Here is a 27932-nt window from a genome sequence, read left to right as displayed (position 1 = left end):
CCGTATGCGTCTCCCAATCCATACCAAATAATATTGCATCCGCCGATCACAACCTAACCAATGCAACGATTGCCACCTCAACATGCTTCACCTCAGACTGTGTCCAGAGACTTCACGTGTGGAATGACAACCCTTCAGCTTCATTACTCAGGTGAGACCTTTCCTTTCATAGTATACTCTAATTTCATCTCAGGTGGTTCACTTTCTAACAAAGTCCCAAAACCTAGATATACACCAGTTTCTGTGAGAGAGAGCTTATGTTCACACATATCCATAAACAATGCAAAATATATACCTGAAAGCAGAAGTACACTAGAGTTTGCAGTGAGTATCTCCCTAACACTTCCTCTCCACTATTCCAAGCTTTGGGTCCATGATTGCTCAACAATTTGTTTGGCTTCGTATGTTAACTCTCTTTTCAATCACCAGGTTCCAGATGCCATCAGGATGCTGGCCAAGCTTCCCTGGATTGAAGACCCCACCAATGTGTCCTGGAGCTCAGCTTAACCAGAGACACACCCTACTAGGGAAAGAGAGAGGCAGACTGGGAGTATGGACTGACCAGTCAACGCCCATGTTCAGCGGGGAAGCAATTACAGAAGCCAGACCTTCTACCTTCTGCAACCCTCAATGACCCTGGGTCCATGCTCCCAGAGGGATAGAGAATGGGAAAGCTATCGTGGGAGGGGGTGGGCTATGGAGATTGGGTGGTGGGAATTGTGTGGAGTTGTACCCCTCCTATCCTATGGTTTTGTTAATTAATACTTTCTTAAATAAAAAAAAATTTTTAAAAAAAGGAATGGTACTTCTTAGAACTTTGGAATTGGGTGCAGTGTGGAACTACACCCAGTGGTCTTACAATCTTTCAGACCATTATTAATCACTGATAAAAAATAGCTCGGGGGGGTGGGAGAAATGGTTCTTCTTACCAATTTGTTGCTGGAAAGCTGAAGAGGACTTTGAGGCACGAACAGAGAGCATCTTTTCAACAGCTGGAGGCAGTCTCCTCCAATTAGTAAACTCCAATGTGAAGATAAGGACATCATCGCTGACTGAGTCTATCCTACATAAGCAAGACACACATATATCAAAGGTTCATACTGAAAACAACACATGCTACCTAGTCTCGTAACAACTTAATGTGGAAAAGAGTCAGAAATCTAGAGCATAGAAAATATTCATGTAATTGGAGTCAAGTTCCATGAATATGAATATTCTACTACATGTTTCTACAGAAAACTGAATTAACTGGAGTTGGGGTAGAGGGCATAATGGTTATGCAAAGACACTTTCATGCCTGAGGCTCTGAAGTCCCAGGTTCAATCCCCCACATCACCATAAGCCAGAACTGAGCAGTGCTCTGGTTAAGAAAAAAAAGAAACCTAAACTGCGTATAGCTGTAAAACATGACAGGAAGAATCTCTAACTCTTAGAGACTTTGGGATGATTTCTTCCCATTCTCTAGCAGTTGTTGAAGAAGCTTTCTGATCTCAGTCTTTTTTGATACTTGTTATTAGAATTCTTACTAAATTGTATGCAACCTTGCCTTATGCATGTGAAAATGTATGTTTTGCCTGTTATTTGTCTACAAGGTACATTCCTTTGGGTAATTTACCATGAAGCCTATATTTCAGGCTTTGTCCTGTTATCACAAATTTCCTGCTGTAAGGTGAAGTCTGGATATTATAGTGATTCCTGCCCACAGGCAGTAGAGGATTGGATTGCCACAAAGATCACCCATAAATCTGAATATCTGGCTGCTGCCCTAAGAGTCTGGAGATTGTGCACAAGATAACTGGAATAAACTCAGTATCTTTATGGCATCAAAAGAAGGTACCTGACATAATGACACTTGGATAATGAGTTTCAAGCACCCTTACCCTGATATTTTCTCCCTTAGAAATGTATTCTGGGAGTCAGGCGGTAGCCCAGTGGGTTAAGTGCAGGTGGCACAAAGTACTGCCTCAAGGATCCCGGTTCAAGCTTCGGCTCCCCATCTGCAGGGGTTCTGCTTCACAAGTGGTGAAGCAGGTCTGCAGGTGTCTATCTTTCTCTCCCCTCTCTGTCTTCCCCTCCTCTCTCCATTTCTCTCTGTCCTATCTCACAACAATGGCAGCAATAATAACTATAATAATAAAACAACACAAGGGCAACAAAAGGGAATAAAAAATAAATATTAAAAAAAAGAAATGTATTCTGATCTTTGTACCAGCTGTTTTGTCTGAACCATGTCCTTTAATGCATAAGTTTTACAAAGTTTTCCTTGAAGCTTGGGATGGGATGGGGGGAGGCACACACCTGACACCCTTCTAGCTAAGGATGTCCATATGTGTGTCCCCACCTGACCTCTCCTGATCAACTTTATGGTGACTGGCTGTGGTGCCTTTCTCTCCACCCTGGGATCCATCTAATATCAGGACCCTGGCAACTGGCTAAGGGTCTCCACCCACATATTCTCAATAAGCAGTGATAGGAGAAGACAGAGACAGCACCAATACCCTAAGTGGATTTGCTATACTCTCCTCCCAACTAGATCACTTTGCTGAATCTGGATTGGTCATCCTAAATGATACATAGGAGTCAGGGAGGTAGCATCGTGGTTATATACAAAACTCATGTCTAAGGCCCTGAAGTCCCAGGTTCAATCCTTGGTACTACCTTAAGCCACAGCTGAGTTCTCTACTTTAAAAAAAAAAAAAAAAATCCTAACTGATGCATAATGTCAGAGTTCTGAAAGGATAAAGTTTAAACACCCAAAGACATCCTCAAATTACTGCAGACTTCATACCACTGAACACATAAAACTGAATCAAAGCCTAGAAAGAACTGACAAAACTTTTACTTCATATACTTTCCTACCATCACATTGTATGAAGAATAAAGTGGAAATATTACTTCAAAAATACATTCTTGTCAAGGTCACTTTTAGGGAGACATTACTGGGCAAGGACAAACGAATGTAAAAAATAGGGGAAAAAAAGCAGTGTTCTAAACTTGTCCTCTTATGGACATTTTTCATAAGTCAGAGCAAATAACCACTGAAATGACTAACTAAAGAGTATGTGAAAATTATTTCCCAAATTCCTGACTCTCCAGTATGCAAACATGTAATGAAGAACTTGAAAAATAAAATAAAAGATAAATAAATAAAGCTTTCCTTTTAGAAAGCTCTTAGTGAAATCACAACTTGTCAGAAACACTGAGAACAGATGAAATGATTAAATATCTTATCCAAAGGCAAATAATCCAGCGTAAGGATCCCGGTTTGAACCCCCGGCTCCCCAACTATAGGAGGTTGCTTCGCAAGCGGTGAAGCAGGTCTGCAGGTGCCTATCTTTCTTTCCTCCTCTCTGTCTTCCCTCCTCTCTCCATTTCTCTCTGTCCTATCCAACAACAACAGCTATGACAACGATAACAATTACAACAAGCACAACAACAGGGCGACAAAATGGAAAAAATAGCCTCCAGGAGCAGTGGATTCATAGTGCAGGCACCAAGCCCCAACAATAACCCTGGAGGCAAAAAAAAAAAAAAAAAAAAAGAATAAATAAATAAATAAATAGGCAAATAATCTCCTTGACTTCCTAGGAGCCCCACACCAAAGGTTACTTGATTGCTTCCTTATTTCTTTTATTGATGATTTAATTTATCTGCTTTCGTGTGCCTGAACTCTCACTGTGGCCAAATGCAAAGTCATTTTTATTCAGTTATCTAAGCAGATGTGTAAGAAATCAATCTGTTTGCACAGCTTTAGTTCATATAATTCTGAGTTTATTTTGCCAGTGCTGATAATGCCACTAAAAATGTATTGTTGTTATACTGCACTGACCATTACATTGTACAAAGTAGTGGTACAATCATAAATAAGTGACAGTTAATCAACTAACTGCACAGATGACATTTACTTTGCATTATTTGCCTATTACACTGTGAGGGAAACTAGTCTTGCATTTAAAGTTAAAAAAATATATTTCAACTTTGTAGATTACATTGTGACAGGCAATTATTCAGCCAGATACATTTTTAAGACTGCTTAAGACAAGCAATACCTAGGAGAGACATTTATAATTCATATGACAAAGATTAAGCAACAGGCCTACGTGTGATATAAATAAAGATACAACCAAAACTCACTTTAACAACATACTGGAATTTTTTATGGGAGAATTTTTCTTGTAACAGCTCTCTGTAAATTTGATCAAAGAAAGCAAAAAAAAAAAAAATGTTAATCATATTTAGAATAAATACTGGCTTTATTTATTAAATAAAAGTATGGAGAAAGAGGGGTCAGGCAGTTGGCACACATGGTAGAGCACACAATGCACAAGGACCCAAGTTCAAGCCCCTGGCCCCCACCTACAGAGCTGAAGCTTCATGAGTGGTGAAGCAGTACTGCAGGTGCCTCTTTCTCTCAACCTCTATCTCCTCCCTTTCCTACTGATTTCTTTCTGTCTGTCTCTATTCAATAAAGTATTTAAAAAAAAAAGATTGGTGAACAAACCTTACATGTGAAACATTTCATATCAGAAATTGATAAAAGCATAAAACCACACTTGTGAGACAGCTCAGCTGGGAGAGGCTTTGCCATGTAGATTTGAGCTCCTGGTACACCACATGGAAGGGGCTATACCACCATGCTGCTGTGCTCTCTCTCCTCCCCCACCCGCACCCCATCTCACTTGCTATCTGGAAAAAGTAGGCCTAGAGCAGTAAAGCCCTGGCAACAGTGAAAAATAAATAAAACTTTCATTTAGGGGGCTGGAGAGATTGCAGGGCAAGTAGGGTGACTGCATTACCATACACAAGATTTAGATGTGAGCCCTGGCATCACATGGAATGTTTTATAGCAACAGAGGAAGCTTTCATGTTGTGGTCTGTCCCTCTATGAAAAAACTGGCCCTGAGTGTGAAGCCACACATGTGCAAAGCCCGGTTCCAAAACAAAAACAAATAACAACAACAAACAACAACACTCAAGCAAACTGTTTCTAAGACTTTGTGAGAACTACGGTGGTTATCTTCAGGAGGTGAGAGGGTGAGGATACAGATCTTTGGTGGTGGGTGTGTTTTGGAATTACACCCTGAAATTTTACAATCCTGGAAGCCACCATTAATCATAAAAATTAAATGAAAACAAAATACATAATAAAAATTCCAAATTTCTTATAATGGAGTTTAAAAAAAATAAGATAAACTTTCAATAAAATATTAGGATCCAGCTGATAAAGAATTTTCTTCATCCAAAGATGGGAAAAATCCCCAGGGAGAAGATGAAGTCCCTAAAAATACAAAGTAAATTCACATGTAGGAACCACCTGGCATAAACCCCCAAACTGACCTGTTCTGAAAGAAAAAAATTCAAGTAAGATATCCAAGCCCTTTTCTTCTAAGACACAAAATCTAAACTACATTAGTGAGTGGTGGTTTCTGAAGCACAAAAATAAAGCCTTCCAGATGTTTTACTAAAATTTTATAAATGCTTGTACTCTATTTTCCTGGAGATTTTATTCTATATTCTTACCTTGACTTGATTTATGGAGCCTAAAGAAATCTCTCTCTGCTACAATTACCTTCTCAGTTCCATCTAGACACTTGTACAAATGCTGGGAGTTGGTAGGTTGGCACCATTTACCTCTTCTTGCCCCCAAAACTACTTTCCTAACTTTCATATAACAACTCATAGGCAGTGACCTTCTGAGAAAATTACCTGAAGTTACATCTTCAGATGCTTCAGAAATTGCCCTTTTATTAAGGGAGACAAATTCTGACAAGGCACTATTGAGCAGTATTCAGTCTAGCTGACTAAGGGAAAACACATACCTCCAAAGCCGTTACAACTAATCTTTCACAGGCATTTTAAGAGCAATGAGAAAACATGGCCTGAAGTAGAAGAAATCTCTCTCTTAGAGAAGTAGATATCCATCCCTTTCAACTCCCTAGCAGTTAAGTCTTGCCTTTTTGTTAGGAATTCAATGTCACCAACTACTCCAAAACACCACAGTTCAAAGACACACACACACACACACTCCCAACACAGGGATTGAAAATGGGAAGGGGGTAATTAATCAAAAGTAGACCATTCACTCAAGAAAACAAACACTCAAGTTCCTCTGCATTAGGACTTACCAAGAACCGCACAGTATATTCAGCGGGTCAAATCCAACAAGCAAGAGAGATGGTAACCATTCCTTATATTTTGTCTGTGCTTTAATTGCATGATTTCTAAATTCTGATATATGGTTCCATGGTGCCAGTGGGCAGCCTTTCTTCAAAAAGTAGCGAAACGCTGAAAACTTCTCATATTTTAGGCAGTATGCCAAATGAAGTTCATTTAATTGGGCACCATATTTCAAAAGGATACTCACAATTCCAAAGAATTCACACCTACACAACAAAAACAAAACAAAAAAAAGTTAGACCTTTACATTAAAAAAATAAATAAATATCTTACAAAGAATTAGGAAGAGTTTTAAATCCAGAAGAGCAAATGGAATCATGAGTGGGTTTCCACAGGTTTGATGAATTGAAGCCAGGGGTTGGAGTATTATTTTTATTTTTATTTTTGCCTCTAGGGTTATTGCTGGGGCTCGGTGCCTGCACTATGAAATCATTGCTCCTGGAGACCATTTTTTCCCTTTTGTTACCCTGGTTGTTTTACCATTGTTGTGGTTATTATTATCATTGTTATTGATGTTGTTGTTGTTGGATAGGACAGAGAGAAATGGAGGAGGGGAAGACACAGAGGGGGATAGAAAGATAGACACCTGCAGACTTGCTTCACTGCCTGTGAAGCGACTCCCCTGCAGGTGGGGAGCCAGGGCTCTAACCTGGATCCTTCCGTGGGTCCTTGAGCTTTGCGCCACGTGCACTTAACCCAGTGCACTACTGCCCGACCCTCAGGTATTATTTTTTAAATATTTTTAAATTTACTTTTATTCTCTTTATTGAACAGAGACAGCCAGAAATCTAAAGGGAAGGGGGAAATAGAGAGGGAGAGAGACAGAGAGACACCTGCACCCCTGTTTCACCACTTGTGAAGCTTTCCCCCTGCAGGTGGGGACCAGGGACTTGAACTTGGGTCCTTGTGCACTGTGATGTGTGTGCTCAACCAGGTGTGCCACCACCCTGCCCCAAGTATTATTTTTTAAAGTATGCCCTCCCATATGTTTATTTTAATTTTTTACTATATTTATTTATTTATTTGATAGAGACAGAAATCGAGAGGGAAGGGTGTAACAGGAAGAGACAGAGAGACACCTGCAGTACTGCTTCACCACTTGTGTTTTCCTCTGCAGGAGGGGACTAGGCACTCAAACCTGGGCCCTTGTGCACTGTAACAGGTGCGCTCAACCAGGTGCACCACCACCCAGCCCCGGTTTTTAATTTTTAACGATGAACAGGTGCTAGCTTCAAATTAAAAAAACAGGGAGTCGGGTGGTAGCCCAGTGGGTTAAGTGCAGGTGGCACAAAGTGTAAGGATCAGCGTAAGGATCCCGGTTGGAGCCCCCGGCTCCCCACCTGCAGGGGAGTCGCTTCACAGGAGTGTGAAGCAGGTCTGCAGGTGTCTGTCTTTCTCTCCCTCTCTCTGTCTTCCCCTCCTCTCTCCATTTCTGTCTTATCCAACAATGACGACATCAATAACAACAACAATAATAACTATAACATTAAAACAACAAGGGCAACAAAAGGGAATAAATATTTTTTAAAAATCAAATTAAAAAAAACAATAATAATCTTAAATAATCTTTAAAATTATCACTGACAAAAATAAGAACTTCTCAAATTATAATGTCTTTGTATAATTATCTCTACTGCTAAAAATGTGGTCGTTAATAAAAAAAAAAACAGGATCAATTCCTAAAACAGATGACTCACTATAGTAATTTACAAGATATTACTTCCTTTATCAGTAATTTCAGTTAACTTGCCTCTTAACTTTTAAAGTTCAGATAAGAAATAATCTCTAGGGAGTCGGGCGGTAGCGCAACGGGTTAAGCGCAGGTGGCGCAAAGCGAAAGGACCAGAGTTAGGATCCCGGTTCCAGCCCCCAGCTTCCCACCTGCAGGGGAGTCGCTTCACAGGCGGTGAAGCAGGTCTGCAGGTGTCTATCTTTCTCTCCCCCTCTCTGTCTTCCCCTCCTCTCTCCATTTCTCTCTGTCCTATCCAACGACAACAATAATAACTACAACAATATAACAACAAGGGCAACAAAAGGGAATAAATAAATATTAAAATAATTTTAAAAAAAATAAATATCTAAAAGGCCCTTTTATTGAACAAAATTTTAATGTATAGTTTTATATTTTAAATTAATCCTTATTTTATATGTTTACAGAATAGAGTATGTCATCTTATGCCTAGAAAACTTGTTAACTTGAAAATAGTAACCATACACTAGTAAGTTGGAGTAAAAGTGAAAACAGGTAAACCCTTTTGTTTTTTTTTTTGAAAGAGCTAATTGGCAAGATGAGTTAAATGTGATGTCACAGGACAGTTATACAAACACAAGACACCAAAGCCTAACTGACTGACTGAAGTTTTTAACCCTTCTAGCACAAGAAACTAATAATACATAAATATACTTGTAAAATGAAAGAAATTATAACCTATTTGGATAAATATGTTAACCACAGTATTGTCTAAAACAGACTTTAAAAATAAATTATTGAAATATTCAGCAACAGAGTAATGGATTATACAAAACATTATAGTCACTAAGAGTTGCAATTATGATGAACGTTTGTCCACATTTTTACATATTTTCTTGGGGCTGGGTGGTGGTGCACCTGGTTGAGTGTACATGTTACAGTGCTCAAGGACCCAGGTTCGAGCCCCCGGTCCCCACCTGCAAGGGGAAAACTTTGTGAGTGGTGAAGCAGGGCTTCAGGTGTCTCTCTCCTTTCCTATCACCCCCTTCCCTCTCAATTTCTGGCTGTCTCTATCCAATAAATAAATATTTTTAAAAAAAAGTTGAATATTTTCTTAACTTATTTACTGGATAGAGAAATCAAGAGGGAAGGGGGAGGGGAAGAGGGAGAGAGATATAGATACCTACAGCCCAGCTTCACCACACCTGAAGCTTCAGCCCTGCTGGTGGGGACCAGGGGCTTGAATTTGAGTTCTTTTGCTTGTCACAGGTATGCTAAACCAGGTGTGCCACTGCCTGGCCCAGGTGTGCCTACACTTTAAAAACTACTTGTGATATAAAGTTGCCTATACCAAAGTTTACTCAACATGCTCACCATGGAAACAACTATGAAAGAACATACAAGAATGAAGGTATTCTTCGTTCAAAATTTGTACTATTTAAATAAATAAAAATTTGAAACCATTTCATTAATCACTGTATTAATAGTCTAAATAAAAGACAAAAACTACAGATAAAAGATGCCTACACTATTATCAAATGAAACTATTTCTGAAACCTCATATACAGAACTTAAAATCGAGGTTTTAAAGCAACTAAAACATTCTGCTCATAAATAAAATGTCACATTAATATGCATGTATGTACATACAAATATATGTTCTCAATATAGTATTGTGGTATGTGAACTCAGGTCTTACACATTCACAACAGAATCAAACAACTTCCAAGGTCCCATTTTTTTCATTTTTTGATTTAAAGAGAGAAGGCAGGAGAGACAGAGACAAAAAGGAGAGACACCATCCATGATACTATCCATGGTGTTCCTACATGGAGTTGTGCTCAACACAAGCTCTTCTACACAGTGATGTACATGCTATCTCAGGGGAACTAGCTCCCAAGACCCCGTGTTTACTTTTATAAATCTACTTCATTTATTCTCCCATTTGTTTATCACCACCGGAGTTATCACTGGAGTTTGGTGCCTGCACAGAAACTCTACTGTTCCCAGTGGCCTTTTTTTTTTTTTTTAATTGATAGAGACAGAAAGAGAAAGAGAGACTGGAGGGGAAGGGGGTAGATAGCATAATAGTTATGCAAAGACATTCTCGTGCCTAAAGCTCTGATTTAATCCCCCTGCACCACCACAATAAACCAGAGCTGAGCAGTGCTCTAGTAAAGAGAGAGAGAGAGTGAGTGTTTGTGTGTGTATGAGAGACAGACCCCTTTCTCTGTTCAGTAAATACATTACAGTACACAAAGACCCAGGTCCCCACCTGTAGGGGGAAAGCTTTGTGAGTGGTGAAGCATTACTGCAGGTGTCTCTCTGTCTCTCTCCCTCTTTATCATCCCCTTCCCTCTCAATTTCTGGCTGTCTCTATCCAATAAATATTTTTTAAAAAATTTAAGAAAGTATTCTCTTTACTATACATCATTCAACAATTAGAAAAATTCTGCACATCTACAGTCATGCCACCCTGTACATGCCTGATCTCATAAGAAAAATTCTAAAACTTCTTTATAAAAAAGTAGTAACTTGAACAAATTAAGAACTGGAACTGGGGAGATAGTTCAGTGGTTCATGCACTATATTTTCATGCCTGCGGTCCCAGAAGTTCCAAATTCAATCCTTCATGCCACCATAAGCTACAGTTTAGCAGCGCTGTGGTCTCTCTTTGCTATCTCTATATGCCTATTAGAATAACACGGAAATACTTTTTAAATTAAAAACATTGCTGTCTGGTTAGCATCCTGCTAGTAAGAAGTCCATCATTCACACTACTCTTAAAAAATAGTCCTTATATATTTTTCTCTGACTTCTTCCAGATACAAGCAAGCTTAGAAAATGTGTTGCTAGTAGTCTTTGCACTATCAGAACGGCTAAAGAATGCACTGCTATCTGAGGGTCCCAAATAGTTACCCACAATTTATTTCAACCACTTTGACCTCATTAACTAGACCCTCATTTTGCCTGCACTTATTAGTTGCTGACTCCTCCACAAAATGAACAAGCTGCATATGGATTGTTGAATGTGTTCCAAAGAATATGCAGGTAAACTGTGGGAAAGAAAAGCTCAAAACACATACACACACACACACACACACACACACACACACACACACACACACACACACACCAAATGTAATGTGCAACTTTCTTGGTTTTAGGTTTTTTTTTTTTTTTTTTGCCTCCAGGGTTATCACTGGGGCGCACTGGCACTACAAATCCACTGCTCCTGATGGCCATTTTTTCCTTTTTCTTTTTTTTTTTTAATTGGATAGGATAGAAATTGAGAGGGGATGGGAAGATAGGGGGGAGATAGACACCTGCAGACCTACTTCACCACTTGTGAAGCGACCGACCCTCCTGCAGATGACGAGCTGGGGGCTCGAAAAAGGATTCTTGAGAGGGGCCTTGCACTTTGCACTATGTGCAGTTACCCAGGGCACCACTGCCAGCCCCTAATATGCAACTTCCAATGTATCCATGCTTACATGTGCAATTCAGGGACTGGCAGAATTCTTCCCTCAAACTATCTAAGCTATCAGTAGCTTAAACACAAAAATTTTACCTTCTGTACCTCATAAAGAATTTTGGTTCATACTCCCACAGGGGAAATGTTAGGGAAATAACAGAGGGCTCTGAATTCTAATTCCATCAGGTCCCAAAGAGAGAAAGGGAAAAAAGGAAAGACATTTGAAAGTAGCAATAGGTGTAGATGTGACTTAAGAGAGGAAAGGAAAGCAGGACGACAGAAAAAAATGGGCAAACATTTATAAATATAGACAGACGGTTATAGAAATAATAGTCAACCCATATCTGTGACCTTGGGAGAACTCCTGTAGTTTCCAAGGGAGAGAATGGGGACAAAGAACTCTAATGATGGGAACTGTGTGGAATTATACCCATTATCTTATTAATTTTGTAAATTAGTATTAAAGCACTAATAAAAATCATATTAAAAAAGACATACTTTTGGGGGTCGGGTGGTAGCACAGTGGGTTAAACGCACATGGTGCGAAGAGCAAGGACCAGCTTAGGATCCCAGTTTGAGCCCCTGGCTCCCCACCTACAGGGGAGTTGCTTCAAAGGTAGTGAAGCAGATCTGTAGGTTATCTGTCTTTCTCTGCCCCTCTCCGTCTCCCTTCCTCTCTCCATTTCTCTCTCTCCTATCCAACAACAACAGCAATGACAACAATAATAATGACAACAACAAAGGTAGCAACAAAATGGGGGGGGGGGGAAGACATACTTTTGCTACAGAATACTAAGGTAAATGGGAATCCTAAATTCACCCTAAAGTCTCATGATAGATTTTTCTTGTCATTTTTGTTTTCCAAAAAGAAAAAGTAAAAACTAAGAGATTTTTCTAATTATATTTAAATATAGAGCCAGCAGAATAGTTCACTTAAGTCATAAGCTGTTCTGCCATGTGCACAATTTCAGATTCGAATATGGCCCCCATTAAGACTTTGGTGCTGTGGTTTCTTTTCCTCTGCCTCTCTGTCTCTCTTTGAAAAAGTCAGCCCAGAGTGGTAAAGCCCCAAAGATAAAAATAGGTGGATCAATATAGAATGTAAACACATGATTCTCACTAAGAAAAATTAAAAAAATAAAACCAAAGGACAAACCATTCATGTCTAAAGTGTGAGAACATTAGCAGCTGTAATTCTTTAACAAACTTTATTGACTGTTCTGAACTAAGCACTATGATAAACATGTGTGCGTTACAAGGAAGAGCTGCCTTAATCCTTGTTTCACATGCAAATGCTGAAGCTTAATCACAGAACTAATAATTTGGTAGACTTCGAATATTAGTATCAAAATGAAACCCAACTAAGAAAATCAACTATTTCAGTTCATGAAACAGTTACAATGAGGAAGATTACACATACATATATACTTAAATTTTATTTTAATCAGAGCACTGCGTAGCTCTGGCTTATAGTAATACTCAGCCTGGTACTTTGGAGCCTTGGGTTTGGCAATCTTTTTGCATAATCATTATATTTCCCCACTGGGAATATTTTAAGGCTATACCTATATTTTACAAAGTATGGCTCATGAAACACTAGTCCCTGAGAATAATCCATAAAAAAAAGGCTCCATTAGAAAAGTATTTAAGAAATCCTATAAAGTGTACAGGGAATCCAAAAAAGGTGGAAATTTAGAATAATTTTGTCATTATAAATATGTAAGGTAACTATATTTTCAAATTATATGTACATGTTTTTCTTCATCACCCAGACGCCTTCAAGAAGTGTCTTGAATACTAAACAGGCCTATTATTGATCTTGAGAATGCATGAAAGTGACAATATAAATTTCCCACAAGTTGGTAGTGACAGTTACATATTTTCAGTTGTATAGTGGTTATCACATTTGCCTCACAGAATAGTCACACTTACTGTAAACATGAGTGCATCCTATCTTTCCAAACCTTTGAAATCTTTGTAGATTTCATTCCCATAGGAATTCACAAAACACACCAAGTAAGAAAAACTCCTAGGATCTACTCAGGAAAGAAATCTATTTAACTGTTTTGGATTTCTGTGTTTCCCAAACTTACTTAGCTACAGCACTGCTTTGATCCTATGTAATGTCTATTAACAGGCTACTGGGTTTAGTATTCCACAAAATACTTTGGGAAGCCCAGTTATAAATTTCTTCCAATTATCACATCACCAAGTGTTAGAAGGGATAAGAGAACATTTCTAAAAAGTCTCATAAAACTGACTAGTGCTACAGTACAGACCCTACTCCAACAAAACTATCACTTATATGTTGAATAATAAGCACAAAATAAACTGGAGGATAATAAACCTTTGAAACATGCCCAGAGATTCTGGGAAAGCTATTCAAAATATCAGTACATGCTTCAGAAAAGCAAGTAACTTCAGATGTGCTATATGACCTTGATTACCACATGTCACTGAGCAATGGTAGATCCTGAGGACAATATAACCTTTGCTTAAAACAGAGGTGGGGCTCTTGCAATATATCTCAAATATAACTACTAACTTTAGGTTTAGTACTTTAAGTAAACACCCATGTTCAGTGGAGAAGCAAATACAGAAGCCAGACCTTGCACCTTCTACATCCCATAATGATCCTGGATCCATGCTCAAGAGGGATAAATAATTGGGAAGCTTCCAATGGAGGTTTGGGATATAGCTCTGGCAGTAGGAATTTTGTATAATTGTACACGTCTTATCCTATGGTTTTGTTAGTATTTCCATTTATAAATAAATTTTTTTAAAAAAAAGTGGTGGGGAACTTCTGCCTGGCTAGCATTGTGGGTGGGAGAGAGGATCCAGGAACTTGTGGCAGCATGGTAATACAATTCTTTATTCACACGGGAATGCCCCAGAGTCGGCTGTGAGCACAGCAGGTTAAGCCACGTGGCACCAAACTGCAATGGCCGCCTCCCACTCTACATGCCAGCCCTTCTCCTGCTTCTCCTGGTCGGGAAGCAGGAGGGAAAAGAGAGCGAAACCAGGAACAGAAGTAGGTTTTATGGGATTAAACCGGAAGTGGCAAGTTGGGAACGGAGATGGTTAGGAAAGGGGGTGGAGAAAAGAAAAAGGCATGCTGGGAAGGTGGAAGCGTCCTTAGCAATTGTTGCGATGATTTTAACTGGTGGAATTAATATACCCTGCAGGCAGGGCGGGTCTCAAGGTAGAAAGATCAGGCAAAACAATGATTATGTAAATAGGCCATACTATCAGCAACACAGCATGGAGCAGGGGGAGCTGGTTTAATGCTTGACAAACTTCTGGTCCAGTCTTGTGGTCCTGCCAAGGAGCTCAAAACTCAATAAATCTGGGAGTTTAGTAAAACTAAATGCTAATTTTTATACTGATGTTTTTGTATGACCCACAAATGATGTTATAAATACCAAATGGCCCTTTTTTTTTTTGGCAAAAAAAAAAAAAGGCCTCCACTGTTGACATAAAAGGTATATAACATGGATATATGTCTGTATTTCCTTTTTTAAAATGTGTATATTTCTCCTGACACTTAAATTCTCTCTAAAACCCTGATGAATAATAGAGAAACTCAAAGTTCTAGAGATTAAAAGGAAATGTTCCATCCTATTTAACACAAACAACAAGAACTAATGAGAACACATTAAGATATATAATAACTGCACAATATATAAACAGTGAGCATTATCAAATTATATAATAACTGCACAATATATAAACAGTGAGCATTATCAAATTATATAATAACTGCACAATATATTATCAAATTATGAGAAAGTGGAGTGATTTATATATTTTTAAAAAATAATCCAGGGGGTCGGGCGGTGGTGCACTGGGTTAAGCGCACGCATGTGGTGCAAAGCGCAGGGACTGGAGTAAGGATCCCGGTTTGAGCCCCCGGCTCCCCACCTGCAGGGGAGTTGCTTCACAGCCGGTGAAGCAGGTCTGCAGGTGTCTATCTTTCTCTCCCTCTCTGTCTTCCCCTCCTCTCTCCATTTCTCTCTGTCCTATGCAACAACGAACAACATCAACAATGGCAATAATAATAATGACCACAACGAGGCTACAACAACAAGGGCAACAAAAAGGGGGAAAATGTCCTCCAGGAGCAGTGGATTCATGGTGCAGGCACCAAGCCCAGCAATAACCCAGGAGGGAAAAAAAAAATCCAGCAAGACAGCACCCCTGGGAATGCACCTGCTATGATATGTGACCCACATGTGAATTCACACTGGGGAAAACTTTGATGCTGTGGTCTATCCCTCTCTCTGTTTCAGTCTCTCTGAGAAAATAATAATAATACAAAAATAGTGAAGGTTAAAAAAAATAATAATATCAGGCCTTATATTTTCCATTATCCGTCCATACAAGTCAGAAACTATGGCCAATTTGTATGTTAACTCTCTTTTCAGTCACCAGGTTCCAGATGTCATCAGGATGCCGGCCAGGCTTCCCTGGACTGAAGACCCCACCAATATGTCCTGGAGCTCAGCTTCCCCAGAGACACACCCTACTAGGGAAAGAGAGAGGCAGACTGGGAGTATGGACCGACCAGTCAACGCCCATGTTCAGCGAGGAAGCTATTACAGAAGCCAGACCTTTCACCTTCTACAACCCACAATGACCCTTGGTCCATGCTCCCAGAGGGATAGAGAATGGGAAAGCTATCAGGGGATGGGGTGGGATATGGAGATTGGGTGGTGGGAATTGTGTGGGGTTGTACCCCTCCTACCATATGGTTTTGTTCAACTTAGTCAAACTCTTTCACCCTCAAACTAGGTCCTCCACTATCATCACGCACCAGAACCTGAAAAAACCCCCCCACACACACACCACCCATTCCTCAGCCAGAGTACTTTAGTTTAGTGCAATACACTGGACTCAGTCTAATTGTGCTATGTGTAAGTACTTTCCATTGGTTTGAATGTCTTTCTGCAGCCCAGCAAGTAGTAGAGCAGGTAGAGTGCCTGACTAGCAAGCATAAAACTTCACATTCTGTTCCTATCAGCAAATATGCCAGACAGATGATTTGCCTCACTTTCTCTCAGTAAATCAATCTTTTCAGGAGCTTCAGAAATTATCTGTGTTGGAACTGATTATGCTTAGTGAAATAAGAAAAGAAAGGCAACTACTAGATGGTTTCACTAATATGTGTAATCTAGAGATCTGATTATATGAACTTGCCAAAAACAAAACAAAACAAAAAAATCCAAATAAAACAGATGCAAGCAAGCTGTTTTTAAGACTTATAAGAACTATGGGGCGGGGGAAGGGGGAAATCAGGTGGTAGCACATCGGATTAAGCACATGGCACAAAGTGCAAGAACCAGTTGATGATTCCCGGTTCCAGCCCCCGGCTCCCCACCTGCAGGGGATCGCTTCACAGGCAATGAAGCAGGTCTGTGGGTGTCTGTCTTTCTCTCCCCCTCTGTTTCCCCTCCTCTCTCAATTTCTCTCTGTCCTATCCAGCAATAACAACAATAATAATAACAACAACAAGGGTAACAAAATGGGGAAAATGTCCTCCAGAAGCAGTGGATTTGTAGTGCAGACACCAAGCCCCAGCAATAACCCTGGAGACAAAAATAATAATAATAAGTATGAGAGGTTATATGTGTAGACACAATATTCATGAGGAGGTAGAAGGGTGGGGATACAGAACTTTGGTGGTGGGTGTGGTGTGGAACTCTATGTTGTAATCTTATAATCATGTAACAAACTATTAGTAACAAATAGAAATTTAAAAAAGAAAAATAAAGAAATGATCTGTAAAAGTAGTTTTTAAATCAATCTTTTAAAATTAATTCAAAATTGAGACTTAAAAAAAAGTAAATAAAGAGGAACTGTTTTCACTTATTTCAAGTGTGTTGACCCCATAAAGCACAGATATAATAGCTGCTTTCAAATATTTGGTATTTCCAACATCTCGATAATATCAGGGTTGGAACCTGATAATTGTGTTATCCCTTGAGAACCAATCTTATTTTACTAGTTACTCATATGCTGAATACTTTTAACTGTGTTCTAAACCCTGTGACTGTTAATATGTACAGACTCTGGGCCATGTTTGACTACTTCAAAGAACATTGCTTGTTTATTTTAGCAGTCATGTAAGTTAGATTTAGACTCCAATTTCCATTTTATTTTGCAGATGGGTCCTAACTTCATTTAGTTTCTCAAAGTCTTAGTTATGCTTCAGCTTTGTGTCTGGGTTCCATAAAAGGAGTCACTCAGAGATTACTCTAACATGCAGATACCCTTGCCTTCAACAATTTGGGCCTGTCCTATATACTCAAAACTTAGGGTAAACACAGAATATATGCAGTTTCTTACCTTATTCTGTCGATAGCTCTCTCCTCTCTGATATTCCTCTTATGCCCTCTGACTCACAGGGTTCTATTTACCTGATCCCTCATGCCAGAGAAACATTAATTTTAAAGTGTTTAAGATTATCAGAGGCATTGCTGTGGCTTTATTCAAACTATACTTTATAGTATGAGCTTAGGTGCTATGTAACCAAAAAGACCAAAAATCTCACTTCTCTCTAAAAGGTAAGATAAAGACCAAAAAAGACAATTACATTGGACACACCATACAATCTAAAGATATCATGTTCTGATCTCATTTTTCTTTTCCTTTTTTATAAAACTTTTATTTATTATTGGGTAGAAAAAATTAAGAGGGAAGAGGGAATAGAGAGGGAGAGAGACAGAGGGGCACCTGCAGCTCTGCTTCACCACTTGTGAAGCTTTCCCCCTGCAGGTGGGGACCAGGGGGCTTGAACCTGGGTCCTTGTGCACTGTAGTGTGTGCTCTTAACGAGGTGCACCACCTCCTGGCCCCTCATTTTTAAATGTTCATTGTGAACTAATGATAAAATATAATGGACACAGGTATATTTAGAGAAAGACAACTAAAGCCATCTCTGATGTCTTATAAAGGTCAATGGTGGCTAACCCAGGAGAATGCACACATCACCATGTGCGAGTACCCAGGTCCAAGCCTCAAGTTCACACCTACAGGGGAAAAAACTTCACAAGCAGTAGAATAGAACAGCAAGAGTTTCTACTTCTATCTCTCTTTCTCTCTCTCTCTCCCTCTGTCTTTCACCTCTATTAAAAAAAAAAAAAAAGAAGAAGAAAATTAGAAAGAAAGAAGGGGAAAAAATGGCAACTGGGAACAGTACAGCTGAACAAGCACCAAGCCCCAGCAGTAACCCTGGTGGCAAAATAATAATGATAATAATAACAGCTTTTTTATTATTATTATTTGTTAGGGCGTCAGAGTTTAAAATGACAAAATATGAGGTGACATACAACAAACTTCTATGAGGGGGCTAATGGGGATGCACCAGGTAGAGCACAAACATGACCACAAACAAGGGTTGGTCTTCATCTCCAGCTTCATGAGCACTAGAGCAGTGCTGCAAGTATCTCCCCTTCAATCTCACTCTCTCTCCTTATTTCTCTCTACCTCTCAAATCCTAGAACAAATGGCCATTGGGAACACCGAAGTCATGCAGGCACTGCATATGTGAATTTAGGAAAGATCATATTTGAGGTAAGTCTGAAATCTCTTTTGCATTTAAAAATTTTTTAAATATTATTTATTTTCCATTTTTGTTGACCTTGTTTTTTTTCATTGTTGTTGTAGTTATTATTGTTGTTGTTGTTGTCATTGTTGGATAGGACAGAGAGAAATGGAGAGAGGAGGGGAAGACAGAGAGGGGGAGAGAAAGACACCTGCAGACCTGCTTCACCGCCTGTGAAGCGACTCCCCTGCAGGTGGGGAGCCGGGGGCTTGAACCAGGATCCTTACACCAGTCCTTGAGCTTTGCACCACTTGCACTTAACCCGCTGCACTACCGCCCAACTCCCCTCTTTTGCATTCTTAAAATTAACTGTTTACCTGCACAACTTCTTGAAGTATTGGATAAATCATAGCTATTACTCAATATGACTTTTCACACACATGAAATCTTCTTATTGTCTATTTTCTAATCTTGGGCATCTCAAAGACTCTAACTGAGGAGAAACAACTAAAGCATCAGTAGTTGCTTATTCTAATCACAGGATCATGACAGATTAACAAAACATCTTTAAGAATTTTTATTGTGTCAGTCCCTATCTTACTCAATTTTTCACACAATATAAATACAAAGGAGACTTGGGGTTCATGGAGGCACTTGGAGTATATTCCTTTTTTTATTTTTAAGAGGTTTGTTTCAAATATCCTATACTCTTTTATTACTCTGTATCACCTGAAATATATAGCCAGCCACAGTCCATTTTATTGTGTTTCACTGTATTTTATACATGGTTAATTTCTTTCTTTCTTTTTCTTTTTTTCTTTTTTTTTTTTTTTTTTTTTTTTTTACAAATTGAAGATCTCTGGTAGCTCAGAGTCACTGAGTCAAGTAAGTCTAATCAACACTATTTCCCCCAGCATTATGTCCTCACTTTGTGACTCTGCCACAGATAGTTTATTTTTATGACAGAGACATCAGAACGCTTGTATATGCCAAGGGTCAAAGCTGAAGTCTTGGGCATGAAAGGTCTGTGCTCTACTGCTAAGTTACCTCCCTGACTCCAAAACAAATACTTTTAAAACTTTTTAATTTAAGTACTCTTATTCACATAAAGAAATAACAGATAATATTACCAAACATATTATGAGTTCAGCAGCACCTCCCACCACACGGAAAAAAGCTTTGCTGTAGAAATGCCTTTATCTCTGTCTCTCTGTCTTTTCCTGTCTGAAAAAGTCAGTATGGAGCAATGAAGCCCTCCCTAGTGATGACAAAGAAAAAAAAAGTAGTACCAGGGATCCGGGCAGTGGCCAGGAAGTGGAGCACCAGGTTAAGCACACAGCATGAAGCACAAGGACCCGCTCAAGGATCCCAGTTTGAGCCCCCCAGCTTCCCATCTGCAAGGGGGGGATCACTTCATAAGTGGTGAAGCAGGTCTATATATGTCTATCTTTCTCTCTCCCTACCTTCCCCTCCTCTCTCAATTTCTCTCTGTCCTATCCAATAAAATGGATAAAATGGCCACCAGGAGCAGTGAATCCGTAGTGAGGTACTAAGCCCCAGTGATAACCTTCGAGGCAAAAAAAAAAAAAAAAAAAAAAGTATCTACAAACTGAAAGTTCTGTTTTTTAGATTCTTAGGAACTCATGCATTTCGAATGATTTTTCAGATAGTCTGAAACATAATCAATACCTTACTTGATATAATCCTTCTGATTCTTTTCCCACAGTCTTATTGAAGTACAACTGACAAATAAGATTTTATGGCATTAATGTGTATACTCTGATGATTTCATTTCACAGCATACATTGTGCAAGGATTCCCTTCATTTAGTAAGTGAAAAAAAAAACCTCATTTCATGTAACTACCTTCCTCTTTCTCTCTTCCCTTTCTTTCTCTTTCTTTCTGACAGCATATAAGTACTACTTACCTTAGCAAATTTCAATTATAACTACAATCAACACATTATTCATTAGATCCTCAGATCTTGCTCATCACAGAGTGAAAGTCTCTTTTAATTCTTGAATTATCTTAGAGACTAGCAATAACAGAGGATTTCTTCATTTACCTTAATATGCTGACAATATACACAGGGGTGGCACTGAATTTTGGTGGTGAGTACAAACATACACTTATACAGGTGTAAGTCTACCCCCCCATTTGGTATGTGAGAGGCTATATATTTATTTGGGCAAACAAAACAATTTCCACTTGAGTATTTATATCTCCACGTAGAACAAAAGAAAGAAAAATACATAAATATACATACTCCTTTTGAAGAGCCATAAACATAGGAGAACTGAATCCAAAGGCAAAACACATCTGGGCATCTGGGTTGTAGCCGTACTGAAGCAACCTTTCCAGGCAATCTTCCTGCCCTCCAAAAACCGCTGAGTACACAGGGCTCACTTTGTCTGTTCCCGTGTCACAGGCCTGGTCGGTAAGTGGTAATAACAAGTCCAAGATTCTGTAAGTATACAAACCCAGAGGCATCTAGAAAGTTTACACATATATGAGAACAGGCCACATTTCTACAGGGAATATATATATATTATGCAGTGTGTGTGAGTGATTTTATATAATTAAATGTTTATATATGATATAAATATACATATTTATACATAATTTATATATAATATAAAGTATAATATATACTGTTCAAATCACTTCATTGGGGGAAATAATGATTTACAAGACAACTGTTATCATACAATTACAGTTCCTTATTTCCCTGTGATACATATCCATGCAAAACTCCCACCATCAATTGAAGTCTTCCTCCACCATCCTGCACTGGTTCCCAGCACCCTCTCAAGCCCATCCTGTCTCCCTCCTTTAGACCCCCTGGTTCTGCTCCAACAGACCACAGCTCTGCTAAGTTTCATCCTGTTGTTCTTTTCTTTGTTTATATTCAATATATAAGTGAAGCTATTTGTTATCACCTTTCTCTTTCTAGCTTATTTTACTGAAAATGATTCAAGTTCCATCCAAGATGTAGTAAAAGAAAATATTTCATTATTTCTCACAACTAATCAGTAGTGTGTGTGTGTGTGTGTGTGTGTGTGTGTGTGTGTACGTGTGTGTGTGTGTATGTGTGATCACAATTTTCTTAACTTATACATTGGAGTTGTTTGCAAATCTGAGCTATTACAATTAGTGCTGCTATGAACACAGGGGTACACAGATCTCTTTAGAGAAATCCCTAGGAGACAAACTGTCAGATGATATGGTAGGTCCATCTCTAATATTCTGAGGGATGAACAAGCAAAGCTCTTGGGGAAGACCCTCAAGGCATTAATCCTCATGATACTAAAATGAGGAAAATACCAACTGAAAGAGGGAAACAACAGAGGACTCAGAGTAAACAAGAGGCAAATCCAAGAAGAAAATAAAGAGCTCTCTCATTAAAATAAAGTATTTATAAAAAGAAGAAGAAATAAGAAAAAGAGGGAGAGAGAGAATAAAGAATAAAGGCAACAATAGCCAAACAAAAAGACACATTTTTTCCCCCATAATGTAGTAGAAGAGAATGAGCCCAGGATCTTATGCATACATGACTGCACTGAGCCTCTTCCTTAGTCCATTTTTTTTCCTTTTTAAGGGAGGAGACAAAAGAGGGAGTGGGAGAGACACCAAAGGACCACTCCGTTATCTATGGAATCCCCCCCCAGTACTATTCATAATGCTCCTACATGACAGCAGAAATCTAACTAAAGAACATCATGGACACATCTTGCCCATTTAGCCTTCTCCTATGTCCTCAAATTCAAATTTTATGCTGGGTACATCATAGCATCTAATATGGCTATTTAACTTCATTATACTAAATATAAATGCATATTAAGAAAACTATTTTCATTCTTAAAGCACTAAAACTTTGTTTATATTAGTAAAAAAAAAAGGGGGGTGGCAGGTGGTGGCGCACTTGGTTAAATGCATAAGGACTCAGGTTCAAGCTCCTGGTCCCCAACCTGCAGGGGGAAAGCTTCACAAATGGCAAAGCAGGGATGCAGGTGTTTCTCTGTCTCCTTCTCTATCTCCTCTTCCCCCCTCAATTTCTCTCTGTCTCTATCCAGTTATAAATAATATATATATATATATATATATATATATATATATATATGCTGATGTAAAATGAACAGCACTTACATCAAGAAGATATCAAAACAGCTGCTAAAAAATTCTGTTCTCTGAAAAGACTACAGGCTTTAAATGTTCTAAAGAAAATCATTTAAAGTTTTATTTGTAAACTTACCTCCAGCTGTCAGCAGAATACAAAGGCTTAGTCTGCTCTGTTAAAGCTAAGAATGTAATTTAAGAGAGAGCATAAGGAAATCCCTTCTTTCTGGAAGAGGCAGAATGAACCCAAAGTATCTATAACAATTATTTCTTTGTTACTTACCCCTCGTTTAAAATAGGTCTAAATAATGCATAAAGATAACTTAGATTCAAAAGGTTCACCTTAAGAAAAATCTATAGAATGTTCCATCCTCCAAAGGGAAGCTGGATAACCTACTCTATCTACCACCTGTGGAAGATGGAACCTGAAATTGGGGCAGCTTGGAATATTCCTACTCATTACCACAAAATGTGAGCTCAGACGTACAGGGATGCAGAGGTTACAAAGCCTCCTAAGCTGAATATGGGCCCCACATCAGATCAAATCGATGGGGTTTATAGTCAACAATATTTATACACTTTTCCCATATTTGGGAGCTACTCTGTTCCACCTTGCTAGCCCTTTTTCCAGCCATGACATTATCTCCCCAGACAATAACTTGGATCCACCTGCATATCAGAGGTCAGACTCAGGAAAAAACTAGTATAGTCATGGGCCCTTTGGAATATAACTAAAATAAGCCTAATAGCTATCTTCAAAACAGAGACTCCATTTTTCATCTGCAATATTCCAGCCTATATGTACATGACTAGACAACAATTTGTTTGGCTTTGTATGTTAATTCTTTTTTCAGCCACCAGATTTTTTCAGGTTCCAGATGCTACAATGATGCCAACCAGACTTTCCAGGACAGACAATTCCCCTGAGCCCCATCCTACTAGGGAAAGAGAGAGACAGGCTGGGAGTATGGATCAACCTGTAAATGCCCATGTTCAGCAGGGAAGCAATTACAGAAACTACACCTTCCACCTTCTGCACCCCATAATGACCCTGGGTCCATGTTCCCAGAGGGTAAAGAATAGGAAAGCTATCAGGGGAGGGGTTGGCATATGAAGTTCTGGTGGTGGAAATTGTGTGGAGTTGTGTATCCCTCTATCCTATGGTTTTGTCAGTGTTTTCTTTTTATAAATAAAAATGTTTTAAAAGTCTATAGAAAAAAATTCAGAACTGGGGAGAAAGCATAATGAATATGCAAAAAAAAAAAGCTTTTATGCCTATGTTTCTGAGCCCCAGGTTCAATCCCCAGCACCACCACTGCCAGAGATGAGCAGTGCTGTGGTATCTCTGTCTCTGTCTCGCTCTGTATCTTTCTGTGGCTCTCAACAATGTAAATAAATAAAATACCTTTTTTTGGGAATATACATAAAATAGACTTCCTAGCTTCTGCCAACATGAAAACACCAAATTTCATCTGCTATATTCTTACCTTTAGGCTCCTAATTATTAAACAACTTGTTCTGCTTTATATCTTAGTGCTTTTCAGCCACCAAGTTGTAGATGCTACCATGACACCAACCTGACTTTCCTGGGCAGATGACCTCATCAGTGAGTCCTGGAATCTCACCTCCCAGAGTCCTGCCCCACTAGGGAAAGACAGAAACTGGCTGGGGGTATGAAATGACCTGCCAGCGCCCATTTCCAGTGAGGAAGCAATTACAGAAGCCAGATCTTCCACCTTCTGCACCCCATAATGATCTTTGGCCGATACTCCCAGAGGGATAAAGAACAAAGAAGCTTCTAATGGAGGTGACGGGATACAGAACTCTCGTGGTGGGAACTGTATGGAATTGTATCCCTCTTATCCTACAATCTTATCAGTCATTACTAAATTACTAATAACAAAAGAGAAAGGAAAAAATAATCATCAAACAGAATTTTGAAAATTAAGAATAGGTGAGTGCATCAATTTAAAGCTAGAGAATAACTTCATCTAAGATTATGTCTAAATAAATAAGAACCAAGAAATGTATTGATTCTAAGAACTGTCTTAAAATAAAGAACCTGTTTAACATCTCTTAAATCTATTAAATGTGTTTGATGTTTTTAAATGGACTATACACAGATAAATCTGGGCCACAGCAGCAGAGGAAGCACATTACTCAACCTGCTTTCCTAATAGTAATATTCCTCTTTTTTTAAAAAAGGTTTTTTTAAGTTCTTTTTTAAGTTTTTTTAAATGATTTTTTAAATCTTTATTTATTCCCTTTTGTTGCCCTTATTGTTTTATTGTTGTAGTTATTATTGATGCATTGTTGTTGGACAGGACAGAGAAATGGTGAGAGGAGGAGAAGAAAGAGAGGTGAAGAGAAAGATAGACACCAGCAGACCTGCTTCATCACTTGTGAAGCAACTCCCCTGCAAGTGGGGAGCCGGGGGCTTGAACAGGATCCTTATGCTGGTTCTTGTGCTTACTACCACCCAACTCCTCCTACTAGTAATATCCTTATAATTTTGTAAACCAATGTTAAGTCACTAATAAAATTAAAAAATAAATAGCACTCAAATAAAAAGAATATTTCAAACTAATTTTTTAATTGAAATATTTCACTTTTGAAATTCAATTCTATGGGGGCACAGGACTTTGGTGGTGGGTGTGGTATGGGACTATATACACCTATAATTTTATAATATTGTAAACCACTATTAAATCACTAATAGAAATTTTTAACCGAGAAATACTAACAACTATAAAAATTATTGCAGAAGTATGACTCTAGAGACTTTAAACTCCTTGCTTCTTAAGTCTCCCCATAAGAAGATCATCTGATGGGAGTCGGGCAGTAGTGCAGCAGGTTAAGTGCAGGTGGCGCAAAGTGCAAGGACCGGCAGAAGTATCCTGGTTCGAGCCTCTGGCTCCCCACCTGCAGGGGAGTCGCTTTCACAGGCGGTGAAGCAGGTCTGCAGGTGTCTTTCTCTCCCCCTCTTTGTCTTCACCTTCTCTCTCCATTTCTCTCTATCCTATCCAACAACTGGAAATCAATAACAACAACAATAAAAAAAAGAAGTGTTAAAAAAAGATCATCTGGTATTCATATTTCTGATTTGACTGATTTGATTGATTTCATGAGCTAAAGAAAGAGAGAAAGAAATTGCCAGAACAGCACTCTAACATAGTGCACTGGAGATCCAACTCAGGACCTTGGAAATCCAGAGCTCTACTACTGTACCATTTCCTGGGCTGGAACACGGAACTTAAAAACTGCTCAGCCAAGGTAGCACACATAGTGTGAAGCTTAAGGATCCTGGTTCCCCACCTGCAGGGAGTTCGCTTCACAGGTGGTGAAGCAGGTCTGTAGGTATTTATTTTTCTCCCCCCCTTCTATGTCTTCCCCTCCTCTCTCAATTTCCCTCTGTCCTATCCAAGAAAAAGAAGAACTTCAATGGTTTCTGCTGAAGGGAGATGGGGGCACATAACTCTGGTGGTGGGAGTGGTATGGAATTATACCCCTATTATCCTAAATGCTTATAAGTCATTATTAAATCACTAATAAACAAAGAAAGAAAGAATGACAGTGAAAGGATATGGGCATGACAGTGATAAGGAGTGGGAAATGAAAGGGAAAGTGGAGATACGGGGAGTGGTCTAGTCATCTGGGAAACTGGTCAAGAAGGAAATATGAAGAATTTGGCTTGGAGCTGAAATCCTGTTATCTATCAACTTTTCATTATGAGGTCATTTTTTATTTCCCAGTTGTAACACTTACTTAGTGTGGCCCATTTGTGCAGCAGCATGAATAGGTAATTGCCAGTTGTCCTCACTACAATAAAGATTAGGATCTGCCCCGTTGGACAGCAAAAGCTCTACACATGCCGTGTGGCCCTCCTGAGCAGCAATGAACAGGGGAGTGGCTTTGTCCAAGGCTTGACAATTGACATTTGCACCTAATACAAAAATGAGACATTAAGCAGATAATTCACATTTATGGAGCAAAAAAAGAAAAGAAAATTAACATACATTTCAAAATAGATGTCATAAAAGGTTTCACAATAGGACAGTTTCTTTGATTTTCCTAACTTGACAGTATCACTTAAGTTGTTTTTGCTAGCATGTTAACATGAAAACAAGTGATGGATATTTTAGAATTAATTTTTAAGCTAAAATAAATTTTTATTCATTGAAGGACTCATTTCAGAGCAATACCCCCTCCAACAAGAAATCTGTAGGTTCAAGCTATAACTATTTAAAATGGAAAGATGTAAATGATCAAATATGGCTAACATTTCTGATCTGGAAAAAAAAACAGGAAAGTACAATATGAGAATTTATGAATGTCTCTGATTAAGGCTAAGATTTATAAAAATAATACCTGGAACATATGACATGCAGGAGAGCTATGTTCTAAAAATAAAGAGGTCAGGCAATGGCACACCCAGTTGAGCACACCAGTTACAATGCTCAAGGACCTGGGTTCAGTCATCAGTCCTTACCTGCAGGGAGGAAAGTTTCACAAAAGGGAAAGCAAGTCTGCAGTTCTCTCTCTCTCTCTCTCTCTCTCTCTCTCTCTCTCCCTCCCTTTCTCTCTCTCTCTCTCACACACACACACACACACACACACACACACACTTTTACTCTCTTCCTCCCCCTCCACTTTCAATTTCTCTCTGTCCTATCAAATAAAGAGATAATAGAAAGTAATTAAAAAATTTTTTTAAATAAAAGGAGTCGGGCAGTAGCATAGCAGGTTAAGCATAGGTGGCGCAAAGCACAAGCACTGGCATAAGGATCCCGGTTCGAGCCCCCAGCTCCCCACCTGCAGGGGAGTTGCTTCACAGGTGGTGAAGTGGGTCTGCAGGTATCTTTCTCTCCCGTCTGTCTTCCCCTCCTCTCCCCATTTCTCTGTCCTATCCAACAACAACATCAATAATAACTA

At 39.0% G+C, this 27932-nt stretch overlaps 1 protein-coding gene across 4 annotated transcripts in view; it reads right to left on the bottom strand.

Moving 5' to 3' along the window:
- Positions 1–27932, bottom strand: part of ASB3 (ankyrin repeat and SOCS box containing 3) — a 113638-nt gene that overhangs the window by 28151 nt on the left and 57555 nt on the right. For all 4 annotated transcript variants that reach the window (XM_060187656.1, XM_007527947.3, XM_060187657.1 and 1 more), the window contains 4 exons: positions 26766–26943; positions 21151–21348; positions 6126–6383; positions 930–1063 (listed from right to left, as the gene is read on the bottom strand). In XM_060187656.1, the coding sequence (XP_060043639.1) occupies positions 930–1063; positions 6126–6383; positions 21151–21348; positions 26766–26943 (768 nt within the window). The remainder of the gene's footprint in view (positions 1–929; positions 1064–6125; positions 6384–21150; positions 21349–26765; positions 26944–27932) is intronic.

The sequence above is a fragment of the Erinaceus europaeus genome, chromosome 3 (genome assembly GCF_950295315.1).
Source record: "Erinaceus europaeus chromosome 3, mEriEur2.1, whole genome shotgun sequence".
In the NCBI taxonomy this organism is placed as follows: domain Eukaryota; kingdom Metazoa; phylum Chordata; class Mammalia; order Eulipotyphla; family Erinaceidae; genus Erinaceus; species Erinaceus europaeus.
The sequence above is the reverse complement of the archived record's forward strand: the minus strand, read 5'-3'. Positions and strand labels throughout refer to the sequence as shown.